The sequence below is a fragment of the Pseudonaja textilis genome, chromosome 2 (assembly GCF_049901715.1).
Source record: "Pseudonaja textilis isolate UNSWEBS1 chromosome 2, rPseTex1.2, whole genome shotgun sequence".
Lineage (NCBI taxonomy): Eukaryota > Metazoa > Chordata > Lepidosauria > Squamata > Elapidae > Pseudonaja > Pseudonaja textilis.
The window spans coordinates 50,974,016-50,995,097 of record NC_141991.1 but is presented as its reverse complement, the minus strand read 5'-3'; the positions used below and the strand labels follow the sequence as shown (position 1 = coordinate 50,995,097).

Genomic DNA, 21,082 nt, shown 5'->3' with positions numbered 1-21,082 from the left:
CAATCTACATTTGGCTACATAGACACAGAAGAGAGATTCATGCATCACATTAAGCCAAAATCAAGTGAACCAAATTATGGTTTAGGGGTTTATATAAGCCAGCCCTAAAAGTTGCCAAAGATCTTAGTAAAAAAGTTCCTTCACAAACTTTACAGAGCATTTGATATATCCATTAAAATAAGTGTTGCAGCTTGTGAAAATAACATGCATTTCCAAGTATTCCATGTAATTCATTTATAAAATATATTTATAAAAGTAACTTTTATCTCATAATTGTTGACAATAATAACCATTTAGCATTGTTTTTTTAAAATTTCTGAAAGAAAGCTAGATTAAAATTTAGGTATTCCCTCTTTGTTGTGTGTGTGTGTGTGTGTGTGTGTGTGTGTGTGTGTGTGTGTGTGTAAATTAATCCCTTACATTGGACAGGTATTTTCTAATGAGTTTAATCAGATCTCCCTGAACTGTATCCATAATTTCTGTGGAAGTGAATCCCAGAATAGCTGTTCTTAAAGAACATTTTATAGACGTTAGTGAAGCCTTTAAAGCAAAATATTCAATTATTTAAATATTTATAGTATAACTTAATTACTTAACTTGTATGTATGTATGTATGTATTTGAATTTATTAGTTACTCAGCTCCAATGGTCTATCTTGAAAGGTTCTGCTCTATACTTACATGATATGTTAGAATTTGCAGAGGTAATAGTAGTGGGAACCTCTAATAATTTACTCCTTCTAGCCTTCAAAAGTATGTAGAAGGGGAGTTCTTAGGTTGTTCTATTCTGGATGCTTCAGTCAATCAACTCCTTTCATTTTCTGGTGCAAAATCTAATGTATAAGAGTAGTGAGACATAGAAGTATGTGTGTGTGTTTGGGGGTGGGGAGGGCTAATTGGGTTACAAGTGACTATGTATGTCAGATTCCTGATTTTTGAAGTGAATACATCTTCTATGCCACACATCTATATTTCAGCAGATTGCCTATGCCTCTGTCTGTGGACCACCCTGGTTCCATATTGGCTTTTCCTATGGGTAGGCATTTTAAAAACTCCAGATGCAGCATGCCTGCAAAAATTATACTAAAGAAAGATGGGTTATGTCAATTAGTAAAGGAGATTACAGTATTGTTGTAAGAGTAGTAAGTGCAGGCTTTGTTAGATAAGAAATGGCAGTGCTGATGGTTCCTGTTCTTTGGTGATTAAAAGGGATGAAAGTGGGGATTATTTTGTGAAGGTCTGTTGGAATAAAAGCATTGCTGTAAATGGTTTTTTTCCTGGTAAGGCTGTTAGGAAATAGCGGCCCCAGTTAATATCCCTTAAACAAAACAATCTACCATCAAATGTATTCAGTTTATTAAACAGTCAGGCCATTGTCCCTATAGTTTAAGAAGGTAGGAATAGAGAAACACTGTTGAAATGTTGATTTGATCATTTTATTGCCACAGCCAATAAGCACACTGAGATAGCTCCATTTCAAAAGCCAACAATTAGAACTCAAGAATAAGATTTTACTACATTATTATGTAGTTTTTCTGCTCTGCTGTATCTTAAAATACAGCAACTCTGCAGTCAGAAAATAAAATTTTGTATATATCAGTTTTGTACTTTTATGATAAGCAAGCAAGGAGCATTGGAAAGTTATGTATGCGAGGATTAACAAGCAAGGTCAAATCTTTGACTCAATTAAAGGTAGGAAAAGATAGGAATTACTAGTTTCCCTCCTAATCTCATTTTATTTGTAATTGGTTTCTGGTCTTTTTGAATCTTAAAAGGCATTACAGATTGCTTCTTACTGAATTAGTACAAGCAGTTTCAGAAAAGCTTTAGGAATCATGGTCCACAGAACAAGCTCAGCAAGCAAGTGAACAGGGAGATCAAATAGAAGTTTTACAGAGGAGAGATGTTTAGTAGCATGGTTTTCTTTATGGAAGATAGGGATGAGAAGAACTGCTCTTGTAAAGAATATGTGCCACTTTTGTTTTCTTCCGAGAAGATGTTATAAATTGCATATGCTTTAAGTGCAGACTGATTGCCCTCCTGGTGAACAAAGTGAAAGATCCTATCTACCCCTCATTGCATTAATGAGGAAAAACAGTTGGTTCAAATACTGGAAATATTTGTGGAGGTCGGGGAGAAGGACCATACTTATAAAATAAGATCCCTTTACTTTGGAGCTTCAGACTAAGATTCTGGAATTTTTCCATTGATTTTTTTTAATGAAGCTGCATTAAAAAAAATGCTGCTATAACTCCCAGAGACTGGAACGAAAACTATACAAAGGGAAGGATTTGAACCTCTACACTGAAGATAAACCAAGTGATGGTGATCAGTCCTACAAAGAGAGAATAAAGCTGTCTAGAAAACAGTGCAATGCCAATCTCTGGGCTGTGAAGATATCCAATAATGTAAGAAAAATGTTTCTTGGTAAGATTTCTGAACTCTTAACTGTTCTCTTTCAGTATAACTTGGGAGGTTTCACTGAAACTTTGGGGAAGAATATTGCTTTTTGTGGAGATGGGATAATTAAGAACTTGACAACTGTGGGGAAACTAGTTGCTTTCATGGTTGAAGAACTGCTTTGTAGAAGATGTAGTTGATTTGTGCTTCTAGAACAGTGATGACAAATTTATGTCACTCATGTCAAAGATGACATGTCACAATATTTTAGATGACATGCCAGTGTTCACCACCACCTGACAACAACTATTCTCCCTGTTTGAGTTACCAAAGAAACTGAATGAACAGAAATACAAGATGGATGGAATGCAATGAATGGAAACTAATCAAGGAGAGAAGCAACCTAGAACTAAGAAGAAATTTCCTGATAGTTAGAACAATTAATCAATGGAACAACTTGCCTCCAACACTGAAAGTTTCTAAGAAAAGATTCTAAATATGTAATGCCACACCACTCGAAGCTTAAAATGGATTCTCATCATTTTTCACTGATCTGTCATTTCAGAATTGTGATTGATGGTGACATGAAAGAGAAAGCAACTTGCAAAATGTGATAGAAACATGGCAACCACATACTTTGGTTGTCTTCCAATCACTACAAGGGGAAAGGGCAATGGATACCTGTGACTACAGTCTCCTAAATGAGCATACTTTCAGCAATTGTATGAAATCGGCTTTTTTGCTTGTGTGCATTGTATTATAAATGAATATATAAAGAATTGTTTCTCTTCTGTTGGGGGAGAGAGAACACTTGCAGAATGAAGTTAAGCACTTTCCCAATATTTGAAACACTGAGGCCAACAGATTCACCATCAGTATTCCAGAAGACTAATTGTGGGATTAATTGACAAGGCTGTAAATTTCAGTGGAACATCAGGTGAAATATTCAACTGCTTATGAAAGATTAGTTCAAAATGTTTAAACAAAGATTAAATGACCATTTTGCAGAGCTATCATAGTGGATTCCTGCACCCAGGTAGAGAGCTGGATTAATGATCTCTATATTCTCTTCCAACCCTTACATTCTATGATCCTATAAAGATTGCAATGTCAAAAATGGAATAAGCATGAATTAATAAATGAAATGAAAAATAATTATGTTGTGAGTCTAAATCAAAGAAAAACTGAAAGATGAAATAAAATATATTAATGGAAATAAAGATGTATGCTTAATTATAAATGAACAGGCCAAAATGTATGCAGAGTGTACGAATAGTGTCGAATGCTTATGAAAGTATGAATTCATAAATTGGTTATATAATTACATGATATATTCCAATGAATGGTGAAAGTACAAAAAACCAAGATGGGTTTTAGAGAAGCTCTCTTTGAACCCCTGCAATAGAGGACCAAGGGACATGTTTTCTTGGCATCAGTTTTCTTGGCATTCCCAGCTTTTCATTATCTGAATTTAAAGCTCTCTTTTAGATCTTCCTGTTCAATCTAGAAAGAGGTTGGATCTTCATTTATGAAGACATGGTATTTTTTTTCCTTGTACAAATATACCAAATTAATAACATTTGAAAAAGAAACTGAAAACATTCACTTTAATAACACACAACATACTGCATTTTTGTTGATGACTTCAAATGGTTGAAGCTAAGCAGGTGCCACTCACTTTAACAGCTCTCAGGATGATGCCTTATGCTTCCCTGTTCTTAATGCTTCAGTGAAATACTGTAAAAAGCAATTTCAGAATCAGGAGCTTTTCTGGGATCTGGTGAGTATCATTTAACTTCTGAAGTTAATGTCAAAGGAACCTTACCTGGCACACCTGCAATTAATTACAAACAACTGCCCTAATCTTAAAAAAATGTTGAAGGGCTATAAGACAAATCCAAATTATAAAAAGGAAAATCTTAACATTGCCATTTACATCAGCATCTTTCTGGGATTTAATTAATGACTTTGTATTTTAACATGGCTTAAAATGAAAGAGCAGAGTACTTCAAGCTAGCAAGCTCTCAGCCAATATAGTAAGTACTTTATGTTTATATTGAGCACTAAAGATCATTGTACAAAATAGAATTCTACTATCCTTTGCAGAGATTACAAAATGCCACATATTTTGTACAAATATTAAATAAAGAAATTCCTAACAGTGAATAATGATAACAAATAGATAAGCTGCTTTTAAGGAACTTAGCCTGTATATCTCTTAACAGGTAATCTCCTCCATAAATGTCAGCATGTCAATATCCTTATTAAAAATTCAGGACAAATGTTTCCTCATTTTTGTACACAGAAGTGTGGGGCCCATATCTGTGACTGATTTGTGTTTGTGTGTGTGATTGTAATAAATGTGCATTTATCTTAACTACTCTCTGATTGCCTTATGAGGAAATACATTGGAGAGATTATTCAGGTTTGTTTTAACCCTCTGAATTACAGACCAACTTGGAACTTATTTGCAGATAGATGTTATATGTGTACTTTATAGTAATAGGCTTTAATTACATGAGGAAACTTCATTTAATGGGCCTTAATGCAATGGTGGCTGGATACCATGAACAATATTCCTATTTTCTATCAGTTGTGTATGTTAACTTTATAATGGCATTTGATGCAAAATTATGCAAATGGATTCTTTATCATTTGAGTAAAGCTGAAGTTGTGGATGCCCCATGTTAGTGGATCACTAGAATTATAGTTACCTCTGTGTAAGAGAAGAGCAAGCAGAGCTGGGAGGAGGCAGAATTAATTGCATCCTCAGCTTAGAGTCATTGTGTTCCCACAAGCAATCCAAGTTCAATCCCTCTTGAATTTGGTTGACCCTTACCTGCTGGGTCAACAATTTATTGTTGAGCTTTAATTGACCAGATTCTTGTGTTTAGGCTTGAATTTAAAGGATGACCCTGATTCTTTGAATCTGAAACCCTGTCCCACAACTGATCCAGTAACTTGACAGGTTACTGTTCCAGATTTCTGCTTTCTAAACAGCATAAAGGCAGCTTAACTGTAAAATATCCTATGTAGCTCTCTATTTTGATAGGTCATTTTAACCTTTGTTCTAAGAACTCAGTATGGCAAAGTGATTGTAATATTGGTTAGGAATGGAAAGAATCAGTTCACCCTCAGCCCTGGAAACTGATAATGTGACTTTGGGCCAGACACTTGCAGGTTAACCTACCTCACAGGATTGCTATTATGGGGAATAAAATACATGGAGAATCCCCTGTAAGTTTGAAGTTCCTGGTGGAAAGGCAGAAACATAAAGCATTAATTCATTATTTTTTAGATTTCAGAGTGTTGTGAAGTGTTTACTGCAGATGCTGACTTCAAAAAGATTGAAATATAACATCATAACAGAGTTGATGTCTCCTGCTTGAGCAGACAGTTGGACTAGAAGATGTCCAAGGTGGTCTTCTACTCCAACTGCCTGCTCAAGTAGGAGACTCTATAACATTCCAGACAAGTGACCATCCAGTCTTTTCTTAAAAGCCTCCAGTGATGGGGCACCTACAACTTCTGAAGGAAACCTGTTCCACTAATTAATTTTAGATAGAATTCTTCATTTATTTTTATTTATTTATTTGATTTGTCAATTGCTTACAGGATAATAGGTATAAGTAAAAACATAGTTATGAATACATGGATACATATAAGAAAAATAAAAGAAACAATAGGACAGGGATGGTAGGCACGTTGGTGCGCTTATGCACACCCTCTACAGACCTCTTAGGAAAGGGGTGAGGTCAATAGTAGATAGTCTAAGGTTAAAGTTTTTGCGGGTTTGGGGAAAAAACCAGTCAGGTAGAGTATTCTAGACATTGACCACTCTGTTGCTGAGGTCGTATTTACTCAAGTTTGTTGCGATTAACCTTGAGTTTGTATCTATTGTTTGCTCTTGTGTTGTTATGGTTGAAGCTGAAGTATTCATTGGCAGGTAGGACATTGCAATGTATGATTTTATATACTATACTTAGATCGGACTGAAGGCGGCATAGTTCTCGGTTTTTTAGGTCTAGAATTTCAAGTCTGGTGGCATAAGGTATTCTGTAACAAGTAGAGCGGAGAACTCTTCTTGTGAAATATTTCTGGACTTTCTTAACTGTGTTAATATCAGATACGTAATGTGGGTTCCAGACTGATGAGCTGTATTCAAGTATTGGTCACACAAGGAATTTGTCTCCAATGCATTACATCTTTTTTAAATAATATATTGACTAAAACTGGATGCAGTATTCTAAGTGTGATCTTACTAAGGCTTTATAAAATGGTACTAATACTTCATGTAATCTTGATTCTATCCCTATGCTAATGCAACCTAGGATTGTGTTGGCTTTTTTATATGTGCTGCACACTACTGGCTCATAATTTAAGGGATTGTCCACTAAGATTTCAAGATCCTTCTCACAGTTACTGCTATTGAGCCAGGTTTCACCTAATCTGTATCTGTACATTTGATTTTTCTTGCCTAAGAATAAAACTGTATATTTCTCTCCATCGAATTTCATTTTGTTAGATAGGGTCCAGTTTTCAAGTTTGTCGAGAATATATTTGATTAATCCTTACAATATGATATCATCTAAACATTTACTGTAGAGAATAAAAAGATACACTAATTCAAGTAGTTCATTTCTTCATATACATTTCTTATATGACATTTACAATGTTTACCTTTGAGACTTGAAAGAAAATCAGTACTACATCCCAGCATGACTACTTGAATTAAAAATCAATTCTCTTTCTTTAAAACAAATTTCTTCATTGACCCCATGAAATTCATGTGGGAGAAATGTGTTTTTTTCCCTATTCTCTACTATCAAAGCATCATGTAATAGGTTTATTTGATCATGCTATTGTTTTGAATCTACAGTCTCAGTTTTACATCCCAAATACTAGAGTTAAGTTGATTGTATCTGTGTCCAAATGTGCCAAAGGTTTAAGATATCATAGTGGATTGCACACCTGAGAAAACAGAGATAAATCTATTTTAAGTGAGGAAAATTTCCACTGAAAATGACAGGTGTTCTGCCTGAATAATAGCAAGCTGGAATAGATCAAAAGACTCTATCTGATATTTGATTTCCTACATAATCCATTTATAAACAGCACCAGCCAATCTTTAAAGTAAAACTGACACCAATAAAAGTAAACCAATAGTTCTCACTTTTCCCCCTTCTCATGAAATAACAGTTTTGCACAGCCCAATCCTCTTTTTCAGTGGTAAATATTAAATAAGCTTGTTAGTTAGTTTCAGCAAGTGACAGTTCCTAATGAATCTTAGCTTGGCAGCTAATTAGGATCAGGCCTAGTTAGTACTTGGATGAGAGACTCTTCAGCATTACTAGAACTCGGAAGGACCTGCAACTGAGGTGATCAAGGGCAGGATAGCTGATATGAATGTGTAAGGGATGACCTGCCCCTTTATATGTTTCTGCGATATCCTTGCTAGCAAGGCAAGGCAAGCATAGCATAGGAAAAATAAGAGTTTAAAATTCCAAGAGAACAAACTGCTTCCACCTTTCTGTAGAAAAAAAGCATGGAGGTGTTAATAAAATAGCTCAAAGTCCAGCACACATAAAGGGAATGTTTCTTCTACAGTAGTTAGACATAATTAGAAATGTAATTAAAATGCTTTTCTATTTATGTTTCTTAGGCCACTTATATACTTCAGTCTTAATGTATATACTTGCAAATAAGCACAGCTGAGAATAAGCTGACCCTCAAATTTTTAATCAAAACACCATGAAAAATCTGTCTCTACAGATAAGCTGCTTCTTAAAACTCTATGATTTTAAAATATATTCTGTAGGACTTATTTTTAATTTTTCACAACTGGTTTATCTGCAAGTGGCATGTTTTTCATAGTATTTTGGTTTGGCATGTGCTCAAGTACATATACATACATACTTTAAAAACAAGTATTTCAGCTGATGCCATACATGGATAAACCAATCTAGTTTTAGAGCCACATTTTGGAATCTAAGATTCTCAGCTTATTCGTGAGTATATACAGTACATATATACACTAAGTCAAGAGTCCCCAACCCCTGGACTGCAACCTACTACTAGGCCATGGCCTATTTGGAACTAGGCCACACAAGAGGTGGGCTGTTGTACATGCGTGCATAGCTCAACTTGCAGTTGAGCTGCACGTGCATGCACATGCATGACAGTTCTCCATTCATGCAAGTTGAGTTGCATGTGTGCCAACCCTCTGATCACATAACACTGTTCCCCTCTCCCCCGCTGGGATGCCAAGCCGCAAAGATGGGGACCGCTGCACAAAGTTATAGTAGAAAATAATGAAGACCTTTTCTTAGATAATAAAATTTACACCATAATTAGAGTGACATCTTGACTCCAAAATATTGACACACTTCCTCAGAGCTGTGAAGGAATCTTGATTCATATTTGGACACATTAGGGTTAATGTAGAGTTATTTAGGGGCTCTTTAATATTAGATTTGCTAAAGAAGCCTAACCAGGATCCCAAATGAGGTTAGAGTGAATCAGAGATGTTTAATATCAGATAAAAAAGTTTGAAAATCTATTTGTTAAATTTTACTTGCTGCCCACTTTGTTGCCCTTTTTCATTTAATATAGAATTATATAGTTACATGCTCTTGTTTTACACTTTTCAGATTGTTAAAAATGGACTTGTAAATCCCTGTATGAAAACAGCTTTTAAAATACCTGTTGTTCATTATTTCAATCAGCTATAGGTATCCAGATGAAACTGGAGTTCTTCCAAAGGAAATTTTGGACTGCCAGTAGACAGGTATGTTATTATTGAGTATTTAAAAAACTTGAGTCACTGGCTAGCAATAAAGCTGGAGAGAATTAGGAAAACATCTGACAAAATCTGTTATTTCTGCCAGTTAAATATAACTGGCAGAAAATGTTTTGGTAAATAAATTCCATCATGTGGTCATCATCATCAATTAAAGATGAAGCTAGGCTTAAATAGCCTAATGAGCCAGGATTTTTTTTTTAGTTGAGTTTAACACAAGTGCCAAGAGAAATCACCCAAAATGTGGGGCACAAGTCACCAAATCTGGATGACTCAAATTTATTTCTCATTTCCAAATGTCTGAAGACATTTTTGGATCAGAGAGATATTTATTGCGTTCAAATATAGTGCACTTTTGTGTTGACTCAGTTTCTTATTTTGCAACAGTAAATTAATTGTTCCTTGTTACCATACAGTTTTATGAACCCAACACACACACAAAATATTTATTTTATTGCACACCATATCATACCAAAATGTTATAGATTTCTTTGCATCTAGAAGATGAAAATTCTAAACTTGTTTCAGTACTATAAATCTTCTCCATTTACAGTGCACATCTCTTGATGGTCGGTGTTCTATAAGCTGTGATGATGAGGTAAGCAAGATATTTCATACATGCACTGCCAATTTTTTCTTAGCAATAAAACTGCAGACAATTATTCAAAGCATATATTCATACTAAATGAAACAAACAGTGTATGTTTAGAAAAGATATTCTGTCTCTTGGGTATACTGATGCATGACCGTGAAACTGAGATGCAATTTTAGAAGACGACATGGAGAATTAGCCTTGAGCATTTGCTTGTTCAAAACTAAGGTCTCATTTACCACAAATGTAGTAGTAAATACTGTGCTATATCACGTCTGAATATTTCCAAAAGGAAAATGTTTAATGTAAAAAAAATCATTGACATTTGAAAAATAATCTACTCCAGTTTTCTTCCTGACGTGATATTTTTATTGACTGTGTGTATATGTGTTTGATGGCAAAATATTTAACTATGCTACCACAATTTAACTGAAACCTGAAGTGGCATAGTTCAGGAAATGATTTACTGTTTAGTCTTGCTGAATGACTAACCTGCCCTTTACTGTGGCAGCCAGTATCTTTTCAATGAGTAGCATTTTTAACATAAAGTTCTTTTTATTCAAATTTCCAAGTCTTGAGTGTTGGGAAGAAAAATGTTTGAGAGGATGCTCTTATTCTGATTTTTTAGACAACATATATACAAGTTTTTCTAGTGAATATTCTGTTAACTTCACTTATGCCTACCTTTTGAGAAAAACTTTGATATGTCTGTATAAATTTAAAATGCACCGATTAAAAGTAAATGTGAAAAAATTATGAATTTCAGTAAGTTTTCATTTCTTGGTTTCGAAAAATGTAGAGGTACAGGGCATTTATTCTTTAAGTCACCTCTTGAGCTCTTTTTGGAAACCTCTTATATGTCTATTCTAAGTATAGTATGTTATCTAAAGTTTTTAACCCCATAAATGTGCTTCTCTGTGTACAGTTCTCCTTTCTCAAATGGTCACTTCATGAAACAAGTGGATAAACCCAATAATATTCCTGTTCGACTTTTGCAGTTTGCCAGACATTTCTCCAGTTCCCTTTTTCCAAGATCGTTACAGGAATAGGAATAGGAATAGGAATAGGAATAGGATAGAATAGAATAGAATAGAATAGAATAGAATAGAATAGAATAGAATAGAATAGAATAACAAAGTTGGAAGGGACCTTGGAGGTCTTCTAGTCCAACCCATTACTTAGGCACGAAACCCTATATCATTTCAGACAAATTACTGTCCAATCTCTTCTTAAAAGTTTCAAGTGTTAGAGCACCCACAACTTCTGGAGGCAAGTCGTTCCACTGATTAATTGTTCTGTTAGAAAATTTCTCCTTAGTTCTAGGTTGCTTCTTTCCTTGATTAGCTTCCACCCATTGTTTCTTGTCCTGCCCTCAGGTGCTTCAGAGAATAGCTTCAATCTCTCTTCTTTGTGAGAGCACCTGAGATATTGGAAAACTGCTATCATGTCACTTGAATTTCAGTGAAGTTTTCTTCAGTCACCGCACAACAGATTAGTTCTTAAAATCAAAACAGAAATATTAACAGATTTAACAGATAATCAGAGTTGGAAGGGACCTTGTAGGTCATCTAGTCCAACCCCCTGCCCAAGCGGGAGACCCTACACCATTTCTGACAGATGGCAGTCCAATCTCTTCTTGAAAGTCTCAAGTGATGGCGCTCTCACAACTTCCGAGGGCAAGGTGTTCCATTGGTTGATTGTTCTCACTGTCAGAAAGTTTCTCCTTATTTCCAGGTTAAACCTCTCCTTCTTCAGTTTCCATCCATTATTCCTTGTCTGGCCTACAGGCGCTTTAGAAAATAGATTGACCCCTTCCTCTCTGTGGCAGCCCCTCAAATATTGGAAGACTGCTATCATGTCTCCCCTGGTCCTTCTCTTCACTAGACTATCCAAGCCCAGTTCCTGTAACAGTTCTTCGCATGTTTTAGTCTCCAGTCGCCCAATCATCCTGGTTGCTCTTCTCTGTACTTTTTCTAGAGTCTCAACATCTTTTTTATAATGTGGTGAACAAAACTGGATGCAGTACTCTAGGTGTGGTCTTACCGAGGCATATTATTTCCTCCTTGAGTGAAAAATACAATATTGAAATGACTTAACACACATTTTTGTTACTTTACAGAATATTAACTGTTACCTCATCGATAATAATGGATTTATATTAGTTTCAGAAGACTACACTCAGGTAAGAAGAAATCTGTTTCTTGCCTTGTCAAAAGTCCAGTGTTATGCAATGCCTTTTGCCTGTGGTATACAGAAATAATGAATAGCATGAGATGGAAATAATTTTAAAAAGACACCTTGCCCCAAAGCACACAGTTTTCTTTTCAGAGGTTCTGAAATAATTTCCTTTCTGATGGTCTGGAATAATGAATTTTCATTGGGTTGGTCTGTTTTTAAGCTCATAAAACTTTAAGTTGTAGAATCCCTTCTTCAGACATGTCTACCATGCCTGAAGACACTTATGTTAAATATGGATTTCTCCTCAAGCCTTTTGCCCAATTTAGAAACATTTATGTTTAGGTTTTGAACATTCCGGCAATTTTATATAAGCAAGTTATGGCAATTGATAATTGCATAGGATTTTACAGGATTAATTTAATTTTTAGAAAAGGAAATAAAAGTAGAAGACAGTACATGATCTGGATGTTAGCCAAACCTGATGCAGCAACTGAAGTCTTTGATTCAGAAAAAATATATATATAAAATTTGTGAAATATAAGAAGTCTGATAGCCCCTTTTCTGACTAACAACTTTTATTAAAAGACATATGCATTTGTAAATGTTTGCTGTAAGCCATTTAACAAAATGTCACAGCCAGAACAGATGTTACCAGATGACTCCTTAGTGTCAGGCTTCCAGCTAACTAAATAGCAATGTTTATACTATAATAGCTTCTATCTCTTCCATGATAACTTTAAAGATGGTAAATGTAACATTTAATCTTTTTGAAGTAAACAGAACCATAAGACAATGGTCCTTGCAATAGTAACTAAAAATATTGGATAATCAGATATTTTCAGATGCGGGACACAATCCTAATGAGCAGATATCGCATTTCTTATTCTCTGCTGAATTTATCCTGTTTCCCCCAGATTTATTTTAAAAAGTTATGTAACTCAACTGAGTTTGAGAGTTGATGAAGGGGATTCTGTAATTGAAAAGTTCTGTCGGTGGAAAAACTACATTGGATTCCACTAATGAATATAATTTATGGAAACAGGACTATAACTTGAAAAATAATGGAATATGCTTCCATTTCCCTTTTATGGGAATTCTATAAACATCCTCTTTCATGGGTTATTGAAAAAGCAGTACAATTGTGTACTCTACAAAATTAGTCGTATTGTATATACAGTAATTGAGCAGATCAAATTAACTTCTGTAGAAGAGAAAATTCTAGGACATAAAGTTAAGCAGACAGTTATGTTCCACAATTTTATTATACACAAACCACAGATTTTAATATTTCCTGAAAATGGGAAATAAAACTGATCGTACCCTTTTGTTTCAAATTAATTAACCCATATTATGTTGAAAGTTAACTTTTACAGTTGATTAATAACTCTTGTATATTTTAAGCATGTCTTCCCTTTTTTCTACTAACTTGGATATGTTCTTCTGAAAGTGAGGCATGTTTAGACTTATTTGATGACTGATCTCCTCAGACAAGCCTTCAGAACTGAATATGTTCAAGCTATAAAATCCAAATGCTGGTACCGAATTTTACCCACTCAAATAATTTGGATATAAAAAAGGGAGCTTTTACTATATTAACCAAACACACACACACACACACACATTCCATTATGGGCCGCAGTTGTAATTTCTTTGCCAGCAAACTCCCAGGTGCATATTTGAAGCCAAGTCTATCACTTACAGCAATATCAGTGTTTCATTAAAGCAAACTTCATAGAATGAAACATCCTTTTTTCCCTGTAGAAATGCTGGGATTACTTCTTTGAGGAATAAAAAAAAGTTGTTCCTGTACTGCAAAATGACATATGCTGCATATATAGAGGATTTGAATGTCAAGGGGAAAAGCCTGGCCAAATCTCTTTGGGATTGCCCAGAAAATCCACAATCTAAGACTTTGAATTCTTATCTCAAACTTATCTTTGTCAATTCATTTTTAGTGTAGTAAATAGAGTCTAAATAGCTCATTTCGTAATATAAAACTAAATATTTATGTGTGTGGTTAAAATGCAGAGCATTAAATAGATTGTGTAGGAATTATTAAACAAAGCACTTTTTATTATTTGTTTAGAATTTTCTTTCTAACCCTATTTATACTTTTGGGAAATAGAACTTTAATCAAATGGGTTTATGTTCAGATTAGAACATTTTCTTTACAAGCTTGAGTTCAGCACATTTATATATACATATATATATTTGTTTTTGCAGGTATGTATGGTATTCAGCTTTATTCGGGTATTTTCCCACATTACTATAGTTGTGCTTTTAAAGTTGTAGCAACGTTTCGGCAGAATCTCATCTGCCATCATCAGGCTTCTGTATTGTGTTCGTCGACGATACAGATACAGATGAACACAATACAGAAGTCTGATGATGGCAGATGAGATTCTGCCGAAACATTGCTACAACTTTAAAAGCACAACTATAATAACTTGGGAAAATACCGAACAAAGCTGAATACCATATATATATATATATATATATATATATATATATATATATATATATATATATATATATATATATATCTTTGGTTGTTCGGGTTTTCTCCGCGTAAGATTCGAGAGTATCTAGGCAACGTTTCGATGAAGTCTCATTCATCATCTTTAGGCTTCTGTCTCCGGCTCTGTGCTTCTCAGAGTAATGTGAGATTGCAGCTGCTTCCTCCTTTTAACTGCCAGTGGGGTGGGACTTGATTGGGTGGGGGCTTGGCTGTGTTCTGATTGGGTGGGGTGTGTTCTCATTGGTAGGGGTTTGGCTGTGTTCTGATTGGTTGGGGGTTAGCCGTGTTCTGATTGGCTGGAGGCATGTTCTGTTCAGGTGGGGGCTTGGTTGTGCTCAGGTTAGTCTTAGTTGCTGGGGATTTGAGCTGGTGAGTTGTGATCTTGCTGTTTGGCTTGAGTTCGTGGTGGTGCTGCATCTTCATAGTGGGTGTCGGTTTGCTTCATGTATGTCTTGGAGGGTTTGAAGTGGGTAGTGATGCAGCTGCAGTGCAGCTTCTGGTCCATGGTCGTGTCTCATCTTCTGAGTGGGTGTGAGTCTGTTTTCTACATGGAAGTGTGGTGGTGGCATCTTGTGTGGCTCTCATGGGTGTGGGTCTGGTGTCCTTCTTCATGTTAGGTACTCGTCTGTTCATGAGGCGGGTTTCCAAATGGCTGTAAGGCGGGAGGTGTCATGCTGTGTGGGCGTTTTTCTATCTCTATGGCTTCTCTGATTATTCTGCTGTTGAAGTGTTCGGTTTTGGCGATGGTTCTGGTATTTTTAAAATCAATTTCAGAACATAAGAACTCAATCAAAAAAGAAGAAACGACCTCTTCCCTGGTCCAACACCTCAAAGCCACAGGACATGAAATTGATTTTAAAAATACCAGAACCATTGCCAAAACCGAACACTTCAACAGCAGAATAATCAGAGAAGCCATAGAGATAGAAAAACGCCCACACAGCATGAACAAACGAGATGACACCTCCCGCCTTCCAGCCATTTGGAAACCCGCCCTCATGAACAGACGAGTACCTAACATGAAGAAGGACACCAGACCCACACCCATGAGAGCCACACAAGATGCCACCACCACACTTCCATGTAGAAAACAGACTCACACCCACTCAGAAGATGAGACACGACCATGGACCAGAAGCTGCACTGCAGCTGCATCACTACCCACTTCAAACCCCTCCAAGACATACATGAAGCAAACCGACACCCACTATGAAGATGCAGCACGACCACGAACTCGAAGCCAAACAGCAAGATCACAACTCACCAGCTCAAATCCCCCAGCAACTAAGACTAACCTGAGCACAACCAAGCCCCCACCTGAACAGAACACGCCTCCAGCCAATCAGAACACGGCTAACCCCCAACCAATCAGAACACAGCCAAACCCCTACCAATGAGAACACACCCCACCCAATCAGAACACAGCCAAGCCCCCACCCAATCAAGTCCCACCCCCACTGGCAGTTAAAAGGAGGAAGCAGCTGCAATCTCACATTACTCTGAGAAGCACAGAGCCGGAGACAGAAGCCTGAAGATGATGAATGAGACTTCATCGAAACATTGCCTAGATACTTCGAATCTTACGCGGGAGAAAACCCGAACAACCAAAGATCCACATACAAATACCCGCGAGAACCTCAGAAAACATATATATATATATATATATATTTCCAGCATCAGATGTTACACAATAAACTGCAATCTATTATGTAAATTCTCACACCTTTCAAGGAATTAGTTTGTAAGCTTTATCATTCATCATGATATTTAAACCTTTTTCAACTTTTACAACAGCAAAAGTCTTCATTTCACGCTTTTTAAAAATTTTCTGATCATTTTATAGGAATAAAATTGTAACCCGTGTTGATTTGCATTTATCTGAAATTTCTGGACATTTTCTTTTGGCTTCAGACTGGAAATTTCTTTGGTGAGATTGAAGGTGCGGTGATGAACAAATTGCTAATAATGGACTCATTTAAAAGGTAAGGATTTACATGCCTATTTCATCTTGCTAAAATGAGCATATGTATCTACGTCCAACAAATGCAAAGATTAGTTTGTGTATCTATCTTATGTATCTATCTACAGGACATACAGTGTCCTGTATTTCAATACTTCTGTGCAGTTGGCATCCCAAAATGAAGTACATCTTTGTAGCAAAATGCAATCATCAGCTGTTATAATTACTTTAAGATGCTTATTTTTCAAGATGATAGCCAATCCAATATCCCCACCATACACAAATTAATAATCAAAGTACAGTTTCAGTAAATCTTGATTGTTCCCATGAACAGCATGGTGGCCTAATGGAAGAGCTCTCGCCTAACAATCAGCAGGTTGTGAGTTTAATGTTAGGAAGTAGCAGGTATTTCTCTCTCTCAGAGAATATCTACTGTGAGCTTTACATAGGCATCAGGAAGGGTATCTGGTCAGTAAATGCTCAGCTCTATTCAACTGCCCTGAATCCATCCCAATGAAAGGGATTACAGGGTCATTAAAAGAAAAAAAATGTTATTGTTCCTATATTTATCCTCCTTGTTTCAGTGCTAGGGAAGGATAGTCACATATTGAAACAGCTTTTGTCTTTTATCGAAATACAAGTGTGCATTAAAGTCAGCTGAAAGGCTAGGCTAATTCAGAAGAAACAAACTATTTGGCATCATACAATAGTGAAGTAACTCTGTCTGATTTCATTTCTCCTCTTTTCTCTACTATAAAATTATCCCCCCCGATTTTATTCCCAAAACATCTTCCAAGATGGATTAGGCTAGGAAATAATTTGTGTGAAAGACTATCCAGTGATAGTTTAAGTGCTTCCAGAGCTCAAGTATCATTTTTAAATAAGTTCATTTTTAAACAAGTAACCAGGATTTCAACCATATTGAAGAACAACAACACTTACAAATGAGGCCCCGGGCTGGTAATTCGCTACAAGAAAATGATTTGTTCTAATTTAATACTGTTTCTAATAGGTTGTAACAAATCTCACAAGACTGGAACACTGTCTAGTAGCCACATAGTGAAGGAAAGAAACTAAAGTGAAAGTGGAATGATGGCTCTAAGAAAAAGTAACTATCCTGATGAAAAGATATTAAGAGTATAATCTTCCAGCAGAATGGATGGAATTTAAGGGGGAGGGGGGTTGTAAAAAAAAGAGAATAAGCTTCCTATTAGGACACTGGATTGTACAGTTTAAATCATGATCTTACAAACAATATAAAAACAGAATCAAGGCATTAAAAAAGCAGAAGCCTGGAAAAATAACACTATTTCTAATAAACCGCTCATCTTGTTATGGGCTCTGCCATTCACTCTAGCCTAAGGCTTGGAGGAACTGGGCTTTAAAAGCTTGTTTAAGTAAAGACAGGGTAGGGAAAGTGATATTAGAGATAAATTGGTTGGTGACATAAATGTACACGTACAATTGCAAGATATGTTTATGTATAAAACAATATTGCTGACATGCCTTCCATAATGATAACCTACACAATTAATGCTATTTATGCTGATGCAAGAGGGCTTTGTGGGAATGGATGTGCTTAAAAATGCAGATCCACCATCACTTAAGAAAACCACACCTGGTAGGGACCCAAAAATTTGATCTATACTTGGAAAGACTTCCATGGGCAAAGAATGAGATTTCCAGAACAATATACTCTCCCCCACTGGAGATTCTCTCTGCCAGTGGAGGAAATATCAAAGCCAATCCAAATATCATCCAATAAACAAACTGAAGGCAGAAGGAGGAGGGTGAGGATTACAAGCAGTGATTCGTATTTGTATAACATATTTCATGCTTTTTGTTAAATGTTCTATCTGACAGGAATAAAGCAAAAAGACTATGGATAAAGTGCTGGTACCTATTTTTATAATTCTGATAGCTAATTTGGAATGGTTTATGGATTAAGCATTAATGCTTATAAAATTTCCAGTGTCAAAGTCTACTGAGAACAGCTAAGCTCCATGTTGAAAACACCTTATAAAAAATGAGCTGGTGGTTTAAATACAAGGTGCTGGTTATTGCAAAAAAAAATAATGAATTGTCAAATTATATAATTAGACTTAAAGCTTCCCAGAGATACTTGGGACAGTGAAATGGGTATAAATTTATTAAATTAAATAAAATAATTCATCTTTATTTTCCTCTGTTAAACTAATAATGGCTGTTATGAAGTAGAAAGTGAACCTTTTGTTTTATTTTCCATTCAGATGAAAAAATATTTGTATCTAACTCAGCTAAAGATGAGTTATACCAAACTAGACTGTAGGATTAGTCATATAGGAATTGTTCTAGAGATGTGCATCAGGGAAAAATGGAAAAAAGGGAAGACATTGAGAAGATCAGAGAAGGGGTGGTCATGCTATTCTGGAACATCAGTAGCATCAATGGTTGACAAGATGGAGAGATAGAGGGAGGTAGAGGATACTAGAAGTTAGGGATGTGGGCAAGCCAGAGAGCTAGACTGTCTGGACTTTGTTCCTTACTGCTGAGGCTACTTTGACAATAAAGGGAAGGGAAGATGAAAGTCAGGCAGTTTGGTAGAAGAGGCCATACTGGGTGATACTGAGGTAAGGGGAGAAGTAATAAGATAGTACTTTTCAACCTTTCCCTACCTGCCCCATTAAATTAGTCCAGGATCCATCTAGGTTTGTTTTTAATCTTCAGCCAATCCAAACTGCTTTGGTAGAACTATTGGTTCTGCCAAACAATAGGTACCAAATAGATTGTGTCAAATAAACGTGCTCATTTTTTCACAATTGAACTATTGACCCCGGAAAATTATATTGAGATGTAATTACATAATTCCACTTGACATTCATGATATATGATTGTTGATTTATGTCACTATTGCCATACTTGGAATCCAGTATGTAAGCAACCATAATGGTACAACAGATTATTAAGAATTGGCCATATTTTGCATTTCCCCCCATACAGAATCATTCCTTTGGAAGAGCCCATTTTGACCATTATGTAGAACATTTTGCTCCATGCAGAAATTCAAGCTAAAGACTCTGTGATAGATTATTGCCCATTTTCTGCCTGGATAAGTGTCTGATTCCATTCCATGCAGCTCTTACTGTTAGGATTATTATTTTTTAATCATGGGATTTTAAAATAATTTACTTGAAACTTGTCCTGGGTCCTGGGTCTGCAGCAAAAGAAGTGCTATAAACAATATAACAGTACACAAAATTTATAAATTTTAGGGACCCAGAATCTTCCCATAACTACCACTGAGTAACCTTAGTCAGTATCTATTTGGTTAGGAACAGTTTTTCCAGGAAGTTTCATCAGCTTTGACTGCAGAGGATTTAATATATACTGGTATAATAAGTAGGCATTTGACTTTACATAAATTACATGAATTACCATGCTTCATCAGATCTATCTTTCTGAAATAAAGTTTTCCTGAATTTTCCTGAATTACAGTGCTCAGCAGTGATAACCATTGTCCATGCTGGCTAGGCTGCTTGTGGTTGAAATTTAAACTGTTTGAAGAGCCAGATGTCTACTCACTATTTACAGTGATAAACTCATTTTCTCTATAATAACTGCAGGATTGACATTAAACTACAAAGGCAAACACAAATTTGATTCCTTCTAAAATATTCCCCTTTTATCTATAATTTCATTAACACTTTTTAATTTTTTTTATTTTGACACCTTCATCTGTCTATATGGTTTATATAAAAGCATCATATTCGCACTGTCCATATGTGTATGTGTGTGTATGTGAGAAAGAGAGAAAGACAGAGATATTTTCCCTATAATAGTGATTTGGAGTCAAAGAATAAATGGTAGATGTAACCAAGTTGCACAACTCCATCTGGTCCTCCAGTTGAGCCCCTTCCTGGATTGGAAGGCCCTTCAAATTGTCACTTATATCTTAGACACGAACTTGTGTACTGCAACAGCAATATGTTGTTCATGGCCTCCTCTGGAAAGCCACTCAAAGCTGAGTTCTTTGATTATTGAGTGACATTGTTTGCCAGTTTGTTTTGGGGTATAATTCAAGGTGATGGCCACCATCTACAGCGCACTATATAGCTTAAGGCTAGATTATTGCCTGTCTGGCATGTTTTCTGCATAGCTAGAAATGCCAGGCATTCTGGGTTCCTTTGATTAAACAAGGAGCTACCGGGACCCAGGAACGATGCCTTTTCTATCCCTGGACCTGCCCTCTTGAATGAAATCACTACTTAAATCCATGTTTCCTCCCCTCCCCATCCTGTTAGTGTTTGGCAAAGATCTGGTTGTTCTTGCAGGTGTTAGCTGAGTGGGAATGGAGCCACTTTTCAGGTGTGTGTGTGTGTGTGTGTGTGTGTGTATAGATAGAGAGAGAGAGAGACTGATTCCATTTTGTTTTGTTTTGCATTTTTATTGCTTATTATATTGTGAGCTACCCAAGGCTACTCTGGAATTTAGTGGTGCCAACATTGAAGTAAATGCATAAAACAATTACAACAGAATACATATTTCTACTCATGCACAAACAAAGCATCTTCTGCGTTTTTAATTTGAGTTGCCACTAGGTGACATGGGCGGCATATAATTTAAAAAATAGATAGACAAAAAAAATAAATAAAATCAG

The 21,082-nt window shown here is 35.9% G+C and overlaps 1 protein-coding gene across 1 annotated transcript in view; it reads left to right on the top strand.

Annotated features, from left to right (window-relative positions):
- CACNA2D3 (calcium voltage-gated channel auxiliary subunit alpha2delta 3) overlaps positions 1-21,082 on the top strand; it is a 582,709-nt gene that overhangs the window by 521,036 nt on the left and 40,591 nt on the right. The window contains exons 27-30 of the mRNA XM_087923863.1: positions 9,125-9,186; positions 9,752-9,796; positions 11,910-11,972; positions 16,398-16,468. Coding sequence (XP_087779989.1) covers positions 9,125-9,186; positions 9,752-9,796; positions 11,910-11,972; positions 16,398-16,468 — 241 coding nt within the window. The remainder of the gene's footprint in view (positions 1-9,124; positions 9,187-9,751; positions 9,797-11,909; positions 11,973-16,397; positions 16,469-21,082) is intronic.